Source organism: Rutilus rutilus (genome assembly GCF_951802725.1).
Source record: "Rutilus rutilus genome assembly, chromosome: 1".
Classification (NCBI taxonomy): domain Eukaryota; kingdom Metazoa; phylum Chordata; class Actinopteri; order Cypriniformes; family Leuciscidae; genus Rutilus; species Rutilus rutilus.
This window is the reverse complement of record NC_140209.1, coordinates 26,348,056-26,368,612: the sequence shown is the minus strand read 5'-3', so window position 1 is coordinate 26,368,612 and position 20,557 is coordinate 26,348,056. Positions and strand designations below refer to the sequence as shown.

The following is a 20,557-nucleotide window of genomic DNA, read 5'->3' as shown; positions in this document are numbered from 1 at the left end:
ACAAAAAGTGCCCAAAATGCATAGAATTTGCATCACTGTATACATATAAGCTCCTTCAGTATTATCAGCAACTAACACGTTTCTCAGGAACTAATTGACCTTTCGCCGAGCCCCGCCCCCCTTAGTTACTGTTGCTACGTCCGACAAACAAATGGTCAAACACGACCAGCGCGACAGATTGCCATGACGGAAAGAGGTATACCCGTGCGTGTCAGTGACCATTTTTGGAGCAATACCTCCGCGATATCCTCCAGATCGAGGCAAAAGGGGTTACAGTATGCAGTGGAGGGATATATTCAAAATATAAAAATACGCAATGAAGGAGACTATCTACGTCTCTATCGAGGCTAATGCTTACCGGTGTGCATACACATCATTTGTGATATGACAAAGAACAAGGAAACAAGTGTTTAAAAGCATTGAAAGACACTTACTGTTGTGTTTTTGTGTGAAAGAAAAAACTGTCTCTGAAAATAAAAGTGCTGTCAGCAATCATTTCTTATGTGTTTTTTCGCATAACACACTATGACAAAAATTTTAAATGCTGCAAAACACATGGGAGTTATATTCTCGATGCTGTAGTTTATTTGATCAGTCACAGTATATCATTAATCAAGCTTAATTTGACTTTTCAACTACAATTAGGCAGGGTGAACTGAAAGCTTTTACAATCTTTTAGCTATAACTTAGGCCTATATCATTGACAAAAGTATGTGGTGCATTTTCTTCCAAAAATTATTTTCTTTCTCAAATTCATGCTTCAAGTTGACAAAGCACAATAAACGAAATCACACAATAACTGTTTAACCAGACATAGCCTTAATTTGCATCTAAATAACTTTCATTGATTGTCTGTCATAATGCACTTACCATAATATTTATTAGGGGGGCAACGGATCACAAAAATCGCGGTTGAGACCATAATATTTATTAGTGGGGCAACGGATCATAAAAATCGCGGTTCAGACAATATTATGTTTTTGAGTAACAGATAGGATAGTTTTTCAGATCAGAAAAACAAAACAAAAAAAACTTTAAGTAGCCATCGATACCACAGCCAGCAGACGTATTTATGCTTCGTAATGTTCGACACATTTAACTGGGAGTGGGGCCGTCCACACTGTTTTATCCATTGTAGGCACCGCTCACGTTGTGTTTTCGGCTTTGGGAATGGAAAGAACACAACTCCTCCAGACAATCTCTGGAGTGTCCGATTTACAAACGCCGTGGGCGCACGCTTCACCATCTTGCTAATGTTTGTCGGACCTGCTCACATAGTAACGGTTGCTATGATGTGTGATTGGACAATGGCCGTTTTGGGGGAGGGGCCGGCGAAAGGTCAATTACCCTCCTCCATCCCCAGCTCCTCCTTTCGCCCGAATAAACTCTCGAATTATGTTGTACTTTAAAATCTTGAATTAAATATATTTGCATACATTCATGTTGGTTCTGTTCTGTTTACCCCAAGGGGGGTTATTGCTGCTCTCCCTGCTCTTATGCATGCTAGGCTGCATGGATGCGCAGGGAGTTCCCGCCCAGAACGGAACCATACCGCCAATCCAAACTGTATGCTAATTGTCGATCGTATTTATAGTGGTTTTATTAAAATATATATATATATATATATATATATATATATATATATATAGAGAGAGAGAGAGAGAAAATAAATATTTGTGTTTGCTGTAAAGTGGTTAGAAAAAGTGAAATCAGAATCGGCTAAAATCGGTATCGGCAGGTCAAACTCAATGAAAAATTGGAAATCGGAATCGGCCTAGACAATTCTAATCGGTGCATCTCTAATTGAAAGCACAGGCATACATTGCACATGATGCCACACCAATCTGCACTCTTACCTTCACAGCTGATTGTGTCTGTGATTTTCCATTCTGTTGTGATCCATTAGTTCCTGCTCCTGCCGCAAGTCCACCTCCCAGAAATCCTCCGATTACTCCAGCTGCTACTCCTGCTGCTACTCCTGCTGTTACTCCTGCTGTTACTGCTGCTGCTGCTGCTCCAGATGCTGCTACTCCTGCTGCTCCAGATGCTGCTACTCCTGCTGCTCCAGATGCTGCTACTCCTGATGCTGCTGCTACTTCTGCTCCTGATGCTAGTGATCCTGATCCTGGTGCTAGTGATTCTGATGCAGCCGATCCTGCTTCTGATGCTGCTGATCCTGGTGCTAGTGATTCTGATGCAGCCGATCCTGCTTCTGATGCTGCTGATCCTGGTGCTAGTGATTCTGATGCAGCCGATCCTGCTTCTGATGCTGCTGATCCTGGTGCTAGTGATTCTGATGCAGCCGATCTTGCTTCTGATGCTGCTGATCCTGGTGCTAGTGATTCTGATGCAGCCGATCCTGCTTCTGATGCTGCTGATCCTGGTGCTAGTGATTCTGATGCAGCCGATCCTGCTTCTGATGCTGCTGATCCTGGTGCTAGTGATTCTGATGCAGCCGATCTTGCTTCTGATGCTGCTGATCCTGGTGCTAGTGATTCTGATGCAGCCGATCCTGCTTCTGATGCTGCTGATCCTGGTGCTAGTGATTCTGATGCAGCCGATCCTGCTTCTGATGCTGCTGATCCTGGTGCTAGTGATTCTGATGCAGCCGATCCTGCTTCTGATGCTGCTGATCCTGGTGCTAGTGATTCTGATGCAGCCGATCTTGCTTCTGATGCTGCTGATCCTGGTGCTAGTGATTCTGATGCAGTCGATCCTGCTTCTGATGCTGCTGATCCTGGTGCTAGTGATTCTGATGCAGCCGATCTTGCTTCTGATGCTGCTGATCCTGGTGCTAGTGATTCTGATGCAGCCGATCTTGCTTCTGATGCTGCTGATCCTGGTGCTAGTGATTCTGATGCAGCCGATCTTGCTTCTGATGCTGCTGATCCTGGTGCTAGTGATTCTGATGCAGTCGATCCTGCTTCTGATGCTGCTGATCCTGGTGCTAGTGATTCTGATGCAGCCGATCCTGCTTCTGATGCTGCTGATCCTGGTGCTAGTGATTCTGATGCAGCCGATCTTGCTTCTGATGCTGCTGATCCTGGTGCTAGTGATTCTGATGCAGCCGATCCTGCTTCTGATGCTGCTGATCCTGCTGCTCTTGCCTGTGATACTTTTTTAAATATTGTTGCTGCTGCTATTTCTGATCCTCCAATTAATGCTGCTGTAGGTAATGCTGCTTTTACTCTTTTTACTAGGTCAACCGCCCATTGTAAGTTATCTATCACCCACTCTATAGTATTTATTGCCGATTGTAATTGTGTTCTTCCTGCTGCAACTATTGCAGTTCCGGCCAGCACTCCAGTTACTGCTGATCCTGTTAGTGATTGTATTCCTAACAATGAGAGCAATAATGCTGCTGTTGTTCCTGCTAGGCCTCCTGCTACTGCTACTGCTATACCTGCTGTTCTTTTTCTGGCTTCTGCTTCCCATAGTAATTGTAAAATGCTTATTCCAGCTGCTGCTCCTGCTGCTGCCCCTACTACTGCTTCAGCTATTGTTGATGTTACTGCATTACCTACTACTACTGCAACTGTGGCAACTGTCAGTGCTATTGTTACTGTTAGTGGTAATTGTAGAGTTGCCCTTTGTTCTCCTGCTTCTTCTCCTGGCACTGCAATATCAGATAAGAATTGTCTTCATGAAATGTCATCATCACAGAAATATAAACACCTTAAATTATGCTCACTAATGTGTATAGGATATTGATGTTATCCATTTATAATTTACATTTCTTACCCATGTTGCTTGATTTTAATTTGCCAGGATGACACAGATCTTCCCATAAGCACCCTTGTCAGGTTTACTCCTACTTGTCAGCTCCTCTCCCCCTCTTTATTCCCAAGCCACTTGTCCTCCTTTAAAGAAACAAATGTTAAAAATAATTTTATTTTATAAAAAATTTTGACATGCAGCAGATAAAGACAATGTAGGTGAGCAATAGCACAGTCAAAATGTTCATGGTGGATGATTAACCAAGTCTTTTCCGAAGGAGCACAGTACACAGCAAAAACTCCAGTGTTAAATTAACACTCCTGGGAGTGTATATGAGTCCACACTCAAGAGTGTAAAGTGTTAAAATATGAGTGTTAAATTAACACTCAAGAGTGTTAAAGTTAATGAGATAATTAAGTGATTAGTTTAGTGATGATTGATCATTATTGAAGACACCTGATGTTAACAAGCAGAATCACTGAAGGAGAAAATCACAAATTGTAAGTTACCATTATGGTGATGGGTGTTTGCTTTAGTTGGGCTCTTGACCCTTATACATTTACTTTAAATTTTGTTTGGCTGTTGTATCTTATAACTGCCAGTTGAACAAAGAAAAAAAGTGATCTGATGGTGTTGGTTATATTATGACAATCATCATTTGAAAATGATCACTGAACTCATTAAGATCCTTATTTCTGACTTAGATTTATGTTGTTGATTACAGCATAACTGTGAATCTGCATAAATATCCAGAATTTTAGATATAATACAAAGGATTTCTTAAAAGTTGTTTTTAAAAAAAAAAAAACCTTTCTTTTAGGCACACACAGATGTCAAGATTCAGTCTATGCATCTCAACAATGGTGACGAGCAGAATATTCAATTAGGAAAAGTAAATTACATAGACAATTCAGATCATAATTTATTCATACCGCAATGCATGATGGGAGCCATTAATGAGTTGTGATTGGTGGCAGACACTGCAACATGCTTTATTATTGTCACCATTGTTGAGATTCACAGGCTGATTATTGATGTCTGTGTTTCTAAATAAATTCATTTGAAAGTCTTTTGATCAGAACAATGATTATGAAATATTTTTGGATTATATGAAAAATACTGAAAATCATGTGCTGTAGAATCACAGAGCTGCTGTAATTAACAAGGTAAGCCATCTCAGTAAGTTTTGTTTTACAGATCACAACATGATTATGTCAAAACATAACCAACACCATCAGATCACATTGTCTCTTTGTTCATCTGACTGTTATAAATCTATAACAGCAGACAAGCAGAATTTAAAGTAAACATATAAGTGTCAAGAGTCCAACTAAAGCAAACACCCATCACCTTAATGGTAACTTACAATTAGTGATTTCCTCCTTCAGTGATTCTGCTTGTTAACATCAGGAGTCTTCAATAATGCTCAATCATCACTAAACTAATAACTTAATTATCTCATTAACTTTAACACTCTTGAGTGTTAATTTAACACTCATATTTTAACACTTTACACTTTTGAGTGTGGACTCATATACACTCCCAGGAGTGTTAATTTAACACTGGAGTTTTTGCTGTGTAGGTAAACAGGTGAGTATGTGACTAAATAGGAATATATAGCTGGAGGAAACCAGGATATCACAGGAAATTGACATAGGAGGTCGCTGGAGTTCAATGAGGGAGATTGCTGGAGTGGAGCCAAACCACCGCAGCAAGTGAAGCTGTATCCATTGGAAAAGCCAGACAAAGACTGAATGTTGTGTGATGAGGGACAGGTGAAGATGATTATATTCGCATTAGAGGGAATGCTAAGAGTCAAGCCTGGTGTGTCCATAACGGTAGCAAACCCAGAGAAGAAGAAAATGGGTAAATGTAAGTTAAATTGTAAGTTCATTCTTTGTGTTGGCTATCATCTATGATGATATCGTAATTATTGTTTTAACAATGTGCGAGCTGACATTGAGTTTATTATCCATGCTTTCATTGTGTAATGTAGGCTATGCTGTTATAATCCCCTCAAAATTCAAATTACAGGTTGTTTTTGCCCCCATGAGTTTTTGTCTCATATTTATATGTACTTATAGCCCATTACACTATCACATGAGCAAGAGTGCCTTCTCCCAAAAATCAGCATGATTGCAAATGTGATATTAATTTTATACAAAAGTTAAATAAGTTAACATTGTGAGGTACATTTTAGATACAATATTGTATGTTTTTCCTTTAATTTTGCCAATGAAACTTTCAAAATGAAACCACAGCAGAATTGTGTCTCCAAGAAACACAGAGCGGGGCGGGGCCAAGATGGCGCCTGTGTGAGTCGTGTTGTTAGTTGCTCTTAAGCGTTTATGTGCAATTCTTGACCTAACCTGTCCTCATGTGAATAAAATCGGTAAGCTACTAACTATTACAAGTTAAGAACCCTTACAACGGAATTTTTCTTGATGATGGATGTTTCCTGTACGCACTTTCATGGAAATTAACCTGTAGGCCTATGCTATTTGAGAAGTGACTGCTCTTTCCATCGGTTATAACAATTCGGTCTCGTCATAAAATTTATTTTCCTCATCGCAACATGGAAGACGCTTTAGCAGTAAAACGTGTGCATGATTACACGCCACCTGTGCAGGCGGATAAATCTGCTCTTTCAACGTTACCTGATACTCCGACCAAGAGCCCACAATCGAAGATGCGACGACATACTACAGAGCCATCAAATGCTGTTCTCTTGGAAGCAATTGAGAAACTAGGGAAAAAACAAGACGATTTTTTGGAGAAATTAACGGCAATTGAACACTCTGTCTCCTGTAACTCAAGCCGCATCGTTGAACTTGGAACTAAAATGGACGCGATCTCTGACAAGGCCGATCTTGCCGTTACAAACTCCAGTGTGATGAAGGATCAAGTTACATCGCTAAAGACCGAAAACAAACAGCTTTGGGAAAAGCTGGATGAATTGGAGGCGTACAAAAGACGGTGGAACTTAAGGATAGCTGGTATCCCTGAAGAGGAAGGTGAGAATGTAAAGATGGCTGTGATGGAAATATTGCGCTTTGTTTCACCATCTCTAGCAGATGTTCTCCAGTCTTCCATCGATGTGGCCCACAGGCTTGGAAAGAAAGGGCTCACTCAGCCTCGTCGTATTATTGTGCAGTTCATCTCTCGCACGCACCGTGACCTCATCTGGGCCGACGCAAAGCGTTCCGAAATTCTCAAACAAAAGAATATCAGGATAACGGAGGACTTAACACAACGCGCAAGAGATGCTCGAAACAAACTGTGGCCACTCGTGAACCAAGCTAGACAGGAAGGTAAACGTGCAGGGTTTCAGGGTTCAGCTGCCATCATCGACGGGAAGAAAATTACAGTTGACAACATATAAGTGACTCTTTACCGTGTCTCTGACATTCTGCGAGGTTTCTCATCCTCATGGAACTTATTTCTTGTTAGGGTTCCAACCGAGATTAGAGAAATGTTAAACTTGTTCTTACTACAGTGAGGAGGTCTGGATAAGTGTTGCACTCACTTTTTTTCTACTTCCATTCAGAAGTTTTAGTTTTATTTACTAAACAATAGATTTTGGTTACACGTTCTTGGTGTTTATTTCATGTCATTTAGGTTGAAATGTTTTTCACTCAATGTTAGGGGAATCCGAGACTTAACCAAACGTAAAGCTTTATTTCTTTTCTGTAAATCGAAATGTAGAGATGTCTATTTTTTACAAGAAACGCATTCAGTTGTGAAAGATGAAAGTTTCTGGTCGAACCAGTGGGGGAGTAAAATTATCTACTGTCATGGTTCCAATAATTCTGCTGGGGTTATGATTTTATTTAATCAGCACTTTAATTACACTGTACTTGAATCACATTGTTCAAATGAAGGAAGATGGTTAATTATTGTTATCCAGTTTGGGGAAAACATTGTTACTCTAGGAAATGTATATGGCTTTAACAGATCCAGTCTTAATAGTTGTCTCTTTACAGATTTAACCTCCAAGTTCATTTCTTTAAAAGCAAAATACCCATCTGCATCACTAATTATGGGTGGGGACTTTAATGAGGCTCCTGATTTATGCTATGATAGATTTCCTCCAAAATATGGCACTACTACTGTTAACAAAATAATTAGTGATATATGTTCCACTCTCTCTTTGGTAGATATTCATAGATTCTTACATAATGATTCTTCCCCTTCCTTCACTTGGTTTAAGCCTGATTTGACACAAAAATCACGTATTGATTTTTGGTTAATATCTGATAATCTGATTTCTTCTGTTAAATCATGTTCTATTTCAAATGCACCTTTAACTGATCATGCAGGTATCGAGTTAGAAATTTCTGACGTTAATTATAACTTATTTAGGAAACCAGGGTATTGGAAATTGAATAGCTCTTTATTAAACAATTCTGATTATTGTTTGGGTATTAAAGGCATAATTGATTCTTTTACAAAAAATACTAATATTTCTTATACCTTAAACTGGGAATTGTTTAAATATGAGTGTCGAAAGTTCTCTATAAAATTTAGCAAAGATCTTTTAAAGTCCAAACGATTACAATTTGAAATTATATTGAAAGAAATTAACCGCATTACTTGTCTTGCCAATCCAAATGATGCAGAGAAAGAAAGTTTATACCTATTAAGAGAAAAACTAGACTCCTTTTATATAGAAAAGGCTAAAGGGGCCTTCATTAGATCTAGGGCCAAATGGCTAGAAGCCGGCGAAAAAAACTCTGCATACTTTTTTAATTTGGAAAAAAAACGAGCCGAACTAAAAAAAAATTCCTCTTTGTATATTGACAACACTCTTATATCAGATGACAAAATAATTTCAAAATTTGTTTCAGATTTTTACCAAAAATTATATACTTCATCTTTTAATCCTGATTCAAGTGATTTATTTTTTAACAAGATACAACCTTACATTCCTAGTATAAGCTTAAACAGAAAAAAACCTTTGTGAAGAGGAGATATCATTGAAAGAATTAGATGATATCATTAAAAAAAACACCTTTTAACAAAAGCCCAGGACCTGATGGTTTACCGTTTGAGTTTTACAGATGTTTTTGGGAAGAAATTAGAGAGTTTATTTTGAATGTGTTTAATGAGTGTGCAGCAAATGGAGAACTTACAGAATCTATGAAACAGGGAGTAATAACACTAGTTCCAAAACCAAATAAAGACGTTTTGCATTTAGATAACTGGCGCCCAATCACACTGCTTAACTCGGATTACAAATTGTTAGCATCTCTATATGCCAATAGGTTAAAACCATGCTTGGAGGAAATCATATCTGTCACACAGTCTGGGTTTATGAAGGGAAGAAATATTTCAAACAATATTAGACTGGTTTTAGACCTTTTAGATTATTCAGATTTAGTAAATGAGGAAGCTCTTATTTTGTTTTTAGATTTTTGTAAGGCTTTCGATACAGTAGAGCACAATTTCATGTATCAAGCTCTTTATCATTTTGGTTTTGGCCCAACTTTTACAAAAATGATGCACACATTCTATAATAATATCTCAAGTAGTGTTTCTTTATCCAGTGGTACGTCTTCTCGTTTTGGTATCCAAAGAGGAATTAGACAGGGATGCCCTATTTCCCCATTTTTATTTTTATTAGTAGCCGAAACTTTGAATCTTTACACTCTGCATTGCTCTCAAGTTAAAGGTATTGAGATAGGAGATTTCACTTTAACTATTAGTCAACTTGCTGATGACACTTGTTTATTTTTGAAAAACAAAGATCAGGTCCCTGTTATTTTGGAGGCACTTAAATTGTTCTCTGATGCCTCAGGTCTATCTGTGAATCAATCTAAGAGTGAGATTATGGCTGTACATCAAATTGGAGACTCAAGTATATCTGGAATACAGGTTAAACAATTAGTCAGATACTTGGGTATTGTAATTAGTAAATCAGACACAGAGAGACTAACAGAGAATTTTTTTCAAAGATTACAAAAAACAAGAAATATCTTTAACTGTTGGCTCCAAAGAAGTTTATCTATTCAAGGTCGTGTATTGATTTCAAAGGCTGAAGGGATCTCCAGAATTGTATATCCAGCGTTATCTCTTTATGTAGATTCTAAAATGTGTGCCGCAGTTGATAAAATCTTATTTAAATTTATTTGGAGAGGTAAAACTGAATATATTAAAAGGAAAACCATAATCAGAAGTGTATCAGAAGGAGGACTAAATGCTTTAGACTTTGACACTATCAATAATATATTTAAAATTAATTGGATCAAACATTGTCTTTGTGAAAATAACCTCCCATGGTTTTTCATTCCCAATTTAATCTTCAAAGAATGTGGTGGTCTTAATTTTTTACTTGCTTGTGATTTTAAATGTACTAAACTCCCAATTAAGCTGTCTAACTTTCACAAACAAGCTTTGAATGCATGGAAATTAGCTTACAAGCACAATTTCTCTCCTCATTCCTGTGTTATTTGGAATAACCAATATATATTATTCAAAAACAAAACCATTTTTTGGAACGATTGGTTTAACAAAGGTTTAATTTTTGTTACAGAATTGATAAATCAATCAGGTGACCTACTTAATTATAATGAATTTGTTAATTATCTTGGGACAAATGTATCTTCTAAAGAATACTTTAAACTCATTCATTGTATCTCCCCGAAACTACTTTATCTTATAAAAAACGAAAAGATATATAATCCTGCAATTGGTTCTCTTCCTAATCTGACTGTTGGAGGCCTTTCCATTAGAGATAAAAAATTTAATAATGTATATATCAGAAGAATTTTAACCAAAGAAAAAAGTTCTTCACCTAGGGCAATGGTGAAGTGGAAACAGGATTACCACTTCCTTGTTTTTAAGAACTTGTGGTCCGATATAAATAAATGTGTAATTCCTAATAAAGTCAAAGAAACTCACTATAAAATAATAAACAGATACTATCCATGTAATGACTTTATTAGTAAGTTTAAAGAAGGGTTTTCACCATTATGCAGTTTCTGTAAAGAAGAAAATGAAACAATTGTACACTTATTTTTCAGTTGTAATTATTCTAAATTATTTTGGTCCCAAGTTTCTTGGTTTCTTTTTGAGTTATTTTATAAGTTTGTCACAATAACTGATGTAATGGTCTTGTTTATGGATTGTGATTCTGGGTTACTGGAAATGGATAATATAATTAAACTTCTTATTCTATTTGGAAAATATCATATACATAAAGCAAAATGTATATCGACTGTACCAAATGTTAGACTATTTTCCACTGATCTGAAGATTTTTTATGACTCTTTAACTTCAATACAAAGCAACCGAAAAGCTCTAAAGACATCTAAACTGTTGAAAAAGATACTTAATGTATTAGAAACATGATTTACATGTGATATAGGATGCAGAATTTTGATTTTTTTTATGGATTCAAATGTCTCTGTATTCCCCTTTTTGTTATATCAATAAAAAAAAAAAAAAAAAAAAAAAAGAAACACAGAGCGGAGATTCGTTCCGCATTTTGAACTAATCAGTTTAATCAATGATTCAGTGACTTATTCAATAAAGTTGGTCACTTGCTTTGTTCCCGAATAAATCAGCCGTTTGAATGAATCGGTTGAGTGAATGACCCACTCATCAAGACAGAGACTTGCCGCCACCTACTGGTGGTTTTTGTTTCATATTTAAAGTACCTTTTAATTAAAAAGTTAAAATCAGAAAACATTTCATATTTAAATATTTAATTGTAAATGCTGCAAACATATTAGTGCCACATCAGATGCCGCTTCTGTGTCACTTCTGCACTGCGAAGATAGACTTTGTTGATGATTTCATTTGATTAGTAACAGGCATATACTGTGTAATTTCTAATTGAATTTAATTTGAATGTTAGAATTTGACATAAAGATGATACATGCATCTAATAAGTCTAGAAACATACCCTTATATAGGTCAAAATGCCCCTGGATATCAATTTAATGTGGAAAATGTTGCCCCTTAACAAAAAAGGTAATTTCTGTCACTGCTTTGAACTTACCACCGCATAGAGAATACGAATAATATGAATGTCTTTGTGAGTCTGCTGTCAATAACAGGCCTAAACCAGCCACATAGCAAAATATCATCTAATTACTGTTATCAACAAAATCTTTGAAATTATAGAGATATATTTTTTGTCAATATTGAACAACCCTTAATGTACAGTATTTTTATTCTTGCAGGTCTTAAAAATGTGCAGCAACCCTGATTGAGGGTGTGACTCATGGAAGGCAGCAAGGAGAGTTTGGTCTGAGATGGGGGACCCATGATCTTTCCCCGGGTCCGTATTCATCTCAGTTAATGAGCTATTAGTCAGCTTCTGCGGCATCGGGAGTCCAAGATTTCTCTCACGGTGTATACAGGTCCATCATATAAGATTAGCGGCAGGGGTGGTTCGTCAACGGGACCAGGCTCTGTGAGGTATGTTCGGGGAAGAGCAGCGGTGGTTCCGTAATATTTTATAGTGTTACAATGGTGAAATTACAAACATGGAATACACATTTTGCATCATTAACCTGTTTTTTTTCAACCCATTTTCTTCAAAATCTTGGATAGGTTGTGCCTCCCTTGCCTCTCCTGATGAGCCACCACTGCTACTATATATATATATATATATATATTATATATATATATAGTGTGCAAAAAAAAGTATGACTGTATGTCTGAATATTTAATATTCATAAAACAGTAGGTGAAAAGTACCCAGATTACCTATTTGATGCATGAACTGTTGTTACTAGCGCACCTGACATCCAATAATTACAAAAAGCTTTGTGCTTTGTTACTTTTTAAGTGAATTTTTTTCATTTTAAAACTTTTCAAATTCTGATGATTTTATCATGAAATTCAAACATGCCATTTCGGTGCTCTTTATTACAACGTGCAAGATTGCTGTAGCATCTCAGTTAAAGCAGCACATGAACTGATCATATCTTCCGCTTTGTTACTACACTGTAAAAAAAACAAAAAAAAAACATAAAATACCCTCCCAGTTAACACAGAACGTTCCCCTAATGTTATTTTTTGGTTATTTTTTTGGGAACCAAATACTTACGTTAGGGGAACGTTCTTTTTTGGTTTTATTTTTATGTAACAATAAAATAACGTTCCCAGAACGTTGCTGGCTGGTTACCATAAAAAATAACGTTCTGGGAACCATAAACTAACATTCTGAGAATGTTCTGGGTACCAAAAACTAACGTTATGGGAACCAAAAATTATTTAAAAAAGAGCAAAACCTTGGATGGAAAATTTTCTTTAACTTTTTGAAGAAAAATGACTTTTCACACTGTGCTTAACCTCGGGTTATCTTCATTCTAAACACCACTTTAAACCCCGGGTAAAGGTACGATTCACACTAATTTAGAAGCGGGGTTAGCACCGCTTTTTACCAGGGGTTATAAAACCCATGCACTGTGGTACCAAACTTGTACAGTGTGAAATGATGTGGTGTTAGAATGTTACAGCTAGACGCTTAGCAACAGACAACCAATCGCATACATATTTGCGTGCTTTGGACAGTCAATGAAATACTTAGCATAATATATAAACAGTAAATTCAGTATTTGAGAGGAAAAATGTCAAATGCTGACAGAACACGTAACAACTTGAGTGAAGAAGAGACTGTTTCATTCTAATATTTATAGTCTGAAACGTCCTTTCGGTATAAACTCAATAGTAAAGTCAGCAATACGAAGACGTGCAATGCTAGAGCTTTTATGTTTTTAAGTTTGCATCCAAACAATGACACTGACACTGCAAATATGCAAATAAGAACGTTAACACTTTAGGAATGTACAATATGAAACGTCAGTTTAATGCTTCACCCTTTCTGTCTCAACATTGAAAGCTCAGTCAACATGAAGGATGGGGGAGCACCTGACCCGGCAAACATTACAGGTGTTTTTCTCTCCTCCGTAAATAAATCTTGTAGCAGAGCTACAGCAAGCGTTTTTCGGTGGTGGAAATCCATTAGCCACTAAAACTTATTTGTCGTTGTGGAAAGCGCAGTGCATGGTTGAATAGCAACGACAGACACCACGGGAAAATCGAACTGAATTTTACAATTAATAATAAAGATAAGCTATTTTTCTTGACTCACTCTTTTTATAAAAATGATTTAAAGGCTGAAATATGTGAGGCTTATCTTTTTATAAAACCTTTTTTGTCAAGACTTTATTTGAACTTGTAGGCCTACATGTTAGTAGATTACATGTTGCAAGACACTCTTTTAAAATCTGGCCATGATTTTTAATGTTATTATTTTAATGTTTACGTAAACAAAAAGCACAAATTTATGCAAATTTTATTTGTTATTTGCTGGTTTTCGACATAAAACTTGGTGAATTGATTTAATTGTGTAGTATAAGTACTTTTTAACACTAGAAGTCCCAGAGTTTTGTAACCCTCCTTTAGCCAAGTGGATGCTAACTGGTTAGTCTTTTGGCTATCATTAGCATCAATTCATGTGTAAATGTGGTCATTACCTGAGCAATCTGCAGGGGGGTTGGGGGTGTGTGTGTGAATGGTTGCTGGTGGCTTGTTTGTATGTGTGGGGGAGGGAGGGCTGCTAAAAGCAGAGAACTTGATTGACCAAGTCTCACATTGGCATGTAGGGTCTTGCCCAGGTGTAAACAGGTATGAATTAGCACATCTAATTGCATGCAGCTTGCTCTCAAATGAGAAGTAATTCCTTTTGTGCTGAGGTGGGTAAAATCTCACTGCACATAGCCTACTACTTCAGTGCCCTCAAGAATTCTGTGGTGTACGAACCTCCTCTCCAAGAAAAGAAAATGCAGACAAGACTCACCACTCGGCAGGCCTTGGAAATGATCCTGAGTGAAGTAAACCCTTGTGACTCAGATGGAGAAGACATAGAACTTCAGCTGGATTCGGACTCAGAGCTGTCTGATCTGTCTTCAGGTTAAGTTTTATTTCATATTATTTCCTATTTCATTTCAAACCAGTAAGTGGAAAACACCAAAAAAGCAGAGTGGAGTGACATAAATATTTACCCTGCCTTTTTTGTATTGTCCACTTTTTTGTTTGTACTACTTAGCAGACATTCACTGCCATCTGAAGTGCAAAACATTATTAGTTGTTTCTTTGCTTTAGTTGTATCTTTTTATTTAGGAAGATATTTCAGACATTATTCCGATACAGAGAAGGAGATACTGGAATTATTATTAGTATCTATGCATGCATTTGTGATATCATTTGACTTTTCCATTGCTCACAATTTGAATTTGTTCACACTGCAGATGAGGAGACTGCTCCTCAACCAAAAAAGAGAGCCTGTTTGGGGACTGACCTGACAGAGACAGCGAAAGATGGCACAGTGTGGCGTGAAGAACAGGTGGGGACGCGTCTCCCTTTCACCCCAATAAAAGCGTACGCTGCAGATGGAGAGCCAACGGCTAAGGCCAGGAAAAGTATCTCGATTCGCCTTCAGAGCTTCCTGTGTTTCATCACTCTTGACATGCTTCATAGCATTCAAGAATGGACTATTCAACATGCACAGGAAACGGAGCATGTTCATTGGTTCATGGCCCTCCCTGAACTAATGGCATTTATTGCAATTGTCATCTTGCGGGGGCTTACCAAGGTTCCATCACTACGTGGCTGCTGGTCAGCAAACCTGGGAAACCCACATATCATTGGAACAATGCCGCGAAACCGCTTCCAAGACATCATGCTATACCTACGCTTTGATGACAGATCCACCCAGAGTGATCGAGCAAAGACTGATAAGTTTGCTGCAATTTCCAGTGTGTGGGGATCATTTGTCACCAATTGCATCACGTCCTACAACCCTGGTCTACATATCACCGTTGATGAACAGCTTTTGCCATCAAAGACTCGCTGCTGTTTCCTGCAGTATATTGCAACTAAACCTGACAAGTTTGGGATCAAGTTTTGGGTGGCTTGCGACCTAAAATCCAAGTACATTTGTAATGTCCTCCCATATCTTGGCAAGGACCCTAGTCGTCCCAGTGGAGAGAGACTGTCTGAAAATGTAGTGATGAGGCTGATGGAACCATTCCTAGACAAGGGCAGAAATGTTACCACGGACAATTTCTTCACATCGCTGTCACTTGCGCATTTACTTCTTAGCCGGAAAACCACAATCCTCGGCACAGTCAACAAGATTCGCCGGGAAATCCCTCAATCCGCTAGACACACAGATCGCAATGAATTCACCACTCAGGTATGTTGCAGGTCTTTTGTGGTTCTATGTTTGTGTTTCTAATTTTTAGAATCAACACAAGTGTGTCATTGTGTCATTGTGTGTAAAAGTGCTATGAAAATAACAATTTATCTTATTTATTAGGTGTTTTCAACCACTGCTGCTACGCTGACGGCGTATGCGGCCAAACGGAAGAAGACCGTCTACATTCTTAGCAGCGTGCACAGCGTGGTTCAGACTGATAATACCACCAAAAGGAAGCCAAACACTGTCACCCTTTACAACACCTCAAAGTGCGGCGTGGATGTGATGGACCAGATGGTGCGGGAGTACACTGTCCGCACAGGGACACGGCGCTGGCCAGTTGCCGTGTTCTATAACATGATTGACATGGCAGCACTGAATGCACATGTGCTGTATCAAGCATGCACCGGAAGGCAGGAAAGACGGGTGGACTTCCTGATGGAGCTTGCAAGAGAGTTGGCTAAAGGCCAATTTATACTTCTGCGTCGGGTTCGCGTAGAAGGTACGGCGTAGCATACGCATTGACGTGTACCATACGTCGTACCCTTCGCCGTACCCTGACGCGCACCTCCTCAAAAATGTAACTACGCGTCGCGGCGACGCGGACCGCAAGATCTGTGATTGGTCGGCTGGATAGCATCGCGTTTCCTCCTACGCATTTCCGGAATGATCTTCTGCACTCTGCACCGCCCGCCCGCCATTTTTAAATTCCGAAGATCAGTGAAGAGCCATGGAAACAGACCAAGTGACCGAGAGATTGCTTGAAGAAGTGCGGAAATACAGCCATCTGTATGACTCCTTCAGTCGCCATTGCTCGTAGAAACCTAAACTCAAAACAGCCGCGAGGAATGTAAACACAGTGGAACTGGAACATTAAAACCCACCCGCGCCAACTAGCGTTTCGGCGGTGTAACTGCAGAGCAACACAGACATTCGCAGAAGTATAAATGCTCACGACGGCGTCGCCTACGTGCGTACCCTACGACGTACACTACGGCGTACACTCGACGCAGAAGTATAAATTGGCCTTAACTCTCATATGTGTGCGAAGAAGGCAAGAAAAGAACAATTGCTTCGGACACAACCCTCCACACCTAGCCCTGGAAAAAGAGCCATGTGTCAGGTGCAGGGGAAGGTGCTGTTTATAGTGCACTAACTAATACATCTCCATTTCCGGACCTTTACGCTAGAACACACACACACAGGTTCCCGAGATGGAAGGGAAGGAAAGGAAGAAAGAATGGTGATATGAATGCACACTTGGGGTAAACATAAATTGGACACGATTCCCAGGAGTCAACACAATGAAGTACTGAAAGTCACATTGTTTCATGATTTAGGGATGTCACATGTTTTTTACATTGTCAAGTGATTTATTAGTCACATGGTTTACTTCTTAGGGGAAAACCATAGCGTAGGCACAGGAACTGATGTAACCAAAAGGTTCCTATATATATGACTGCTTTTGTATCAATCGAGGCTTTTTTCCCTTTGATCTTGATGTCGTTGAAGCCCTGAAGAGAATATAGCCCATCTTCAGTTTCACTTATACTCGTTGACTTGATATTGCTCTGTGGTATTTTTTACTTGTTAAACTCCAAGGAGAACAAGTTAATTAATTCTGTTAAATCATAGAATAGGTATTTAGCTTTTTGTGAATCCATTCGCAGGACTGCCCTGGAATAGGATAGAGCTGGATGTGTTATAACCTGTAACCTTTTGTTGATTTGCTACAAATCTACTGTATTGTATAACCAGTGTCTTAATCTTTTGTATAAATAAATTTTATTTTATAAAGATAAGTATCGTTATTGTATATCTCAGCTCATCACAAGATAGCCATATAAATATCATACCCGAGCATAATAGGAATAGGGAATAAGACTTCTATTCTTCAAAGAACACCTTTGGATCAGATTCTGCTGGAAGGTAAGCATGACTTTGGTTCTATAAGTTAGAACTTGTATACATGTATTGTGACACGTAGGGAGTATGATATTCCTAGGCACGCTGATATATGCTAGACAAGCTCAGGGGATTCAATCCTAAGAAACTGACCTGACAGCACAAGGCTATTCTTGATAACCTAGGTTAGAAAGAGGCTAATCAGGAGATGAGATAATATCAGATCTCACAACATGGGGGCTCGTTGCCGGGATGTACTGTTGAGAAATCAATAGACAGAATCCGTGGAGCAATACATAGCGGGGACAAATTAATGCTTAAAGAGTTGTTACACATAAGCAGAGTCTCCGTACTAAAGAGAGGGAAAGTTACTTAAAAGTAACTATCTCGGAATGAGAGAAACGATAGAATAAAATCTTGGGGACGCCTGAGAGAAAAAATTCTATGGTTTCACAAATAAGGTAATAAAATATCTCGAGGACAGCGCTGTGGGACCAGAAGAGTACCCAATTTTTAAATAACCTCAAAATAAAGAGATAATTACCTAAATAGCAAACTCCGGAGAGGCAGACACACAATAATGGATAAAATAACTAATATTGCTTTGCTCTCACAAGATGCACTAAATAAAAAATTAAAAGAAGCAGGGCAGATGGAAGGTGAGGAAATATTGACCACCGATGACACACTATACACCTCTAACGAAAGAGGAGTAGGAAGATTAGCCCAAAACGTTGCTTCGATAAATCCAAATAAGAAAGTTACCGTGGAAATTGGAGATAGTGATATTACTATACCAATACTGCAAGGCGCAAACATACGAGTAACTAGACACGGCGATGTGGATCCTAAAGCAATAACTAGGGCCGGGTCTCCATCATTGTCGGAATACACAGACAAGGAGGGGGCTACGGGAGTTGATTTTCATCATTTAGGAAAATCGTTCGAAAGACCGGCCTTAGAGACAGGAACGAAACCTAAACTACCGAATTTCTTAGCCCAATTCAGCCCGCTCATATCAGGGGGAGAAACTTGGGAAATAAGAGAAACAGGTTTTAGACCGTGTAAAACATCTACCGAAAAAAAGGATAAAGATAATAAATATAGAATATCCGCAGAAGAGGAGGTAGATGGGGATTCAACTTCGGAATATACTGAGGACGAAGAAATAGCTCCCAGAAAGAGAGTTAATTATCGAAAATCTCGAAGTCAATCTCGTGAGCGGCGAAGTAGCTCTCACCAGCGGGAACACGATTGCTTGGGAGGCAGAAAATTTTTAACGTGCCCTGGACTTGTGTTCGCCCCACGAGATTCACATTTGGCAGAGCTAAAAGGGACAAATCGAAAGATAATAAGGTTAGCTGGTGGGCCGACCGCAGATGAAATATTGGACCTACCAGAAACAAGCTCAAGAGCAAAAATTGATATATTAGCAGAACAATTCGACTGCATGCAAAAATCATTGTGTTATCTATTGTTAGGAGAACCTAAGAAAGATAGGCAAGAACCGACGATAAATGACGTATGGAAACTGCGAGACAGAACGCATAAAGCAGTAGCTCCAAATAAGGGCAAAGCACCCAGGCGCAAGGAGAAAGGGGAATTGGCCAGGGGCAAAAATAACGAAGTGGTGAAAAAGAGCAGAGAACCGAAAGCAATAGCAGAACCGAACGAAAATAGCTATGGAGAACAAAAAGACTTTTCTGATCATCAGACCGGTTCGGAAAATTCAGAATCAGAGTCAGAAGAAGAAGTGAAAGAAAAGAAAAAGTCACCTGTGCGCAAGCAAAAAATTGATTTGTCCCTCGTGGCTTTAATGGCTCAAAAAGAAAACGTTAGAATGGAATCAGAGTCAGAAAAGGACGAAAAAACCAGAAAGCCTAGGCGGGGACCCGCTAGGGAGGCCAAAGGGGATAGCATTACTGCAATGCAGTTGCTACAAAATATGAGATTTCCTGGAGTTAAGGATGATATGGATAAGGCTAAAATGATAGCTGACTTAGGAAAAGATCTAGATGTTTCTACTTCTCTAATCGAGCGTATCATTACCTATCATACCGGGGTGTGTATAAAACTAGATGTTTTGCTGGCCCATTATGAGGAAGTCTTAGGCGAGGATGAAGATGATGAATACAGAAAGGAAGTGACCTCCGTAAGAAAAACGGGGTTATGGCCTTATCTTACTAGCAAAGCGCGGGCTGGCTGGACTGCTGACAAAATGTTAAGCAAACTGCAAAAGCTAGCTCCTGACCTACCCGGTTGTAAAGTGTTAGGTTCGTGGGGGGCCGAAACAGATTGGAGTGAACTGTCTAAATTCGCTGCTCGATATGATAGGGAGACAAAGCGGCGAAATAAAATGAGAGAGAGTACGGGTCAAGACTGGAAGAGACCAGCAGAGGGAGCCAAGATAAAACAAAGCTCAAATTTTCAAAAACAGTTCGAAAGGCCTGCTGTCAAAGATAGAGCCACTAGCAGGTACAAACCGGTGGTGACAGCTAAAGAAAAAATAGGGTCTAAGGAACCAAGTAAAGACTACTATCAAAAAAGCAGAAAATCGAATAGGCCCGTGGAGAATAAAAAATCGGACAAGAAAAGTACATATATCGAAGAAGACGTGTGGAAAAAAATGACGGTTGAACAAAGAAAAGAGCATATGGAAAAGAAAAATAAGAAGGCAGTGCAGAAGACGGGGAAAATCCGTAACATTAACTCCAATAAAAC

The 20,557-nt window shown here is 38.8% G+C and overlaps 1 protein-coding gene across 1 annotated transcript in view; it reads right to left on the bottom strand.

Moving 5' to 3' along the window:
* Window positions 1-20,557, bottom strand: part of LOC311277180 (interferon-induced very large GTPase 1-like) — a 58,958-nt gene that overhangs the window by 26,698 nt on the left and 11,703 nt on the right. Inside the window, exons 2-3 of the mRNA XM_084387371.1 lie at window positions 3,742-3,860; window positions 1,857-3,616 (exon numbers count right to left, since the gene is read on the bottom strand). Of these exons, the coding sequence (XP_084243497.1) occupies window positions 1,857-3,616; window positions 3,742-3,745 (1,764 nt within the window). The 5' untranslated portion in view covers window positions 3,746-3,860. The remainder of the gene's footprint in view (window positions 1-1,856; window positions 3,617-3,741; window positions 3,861-20,557) is intronic.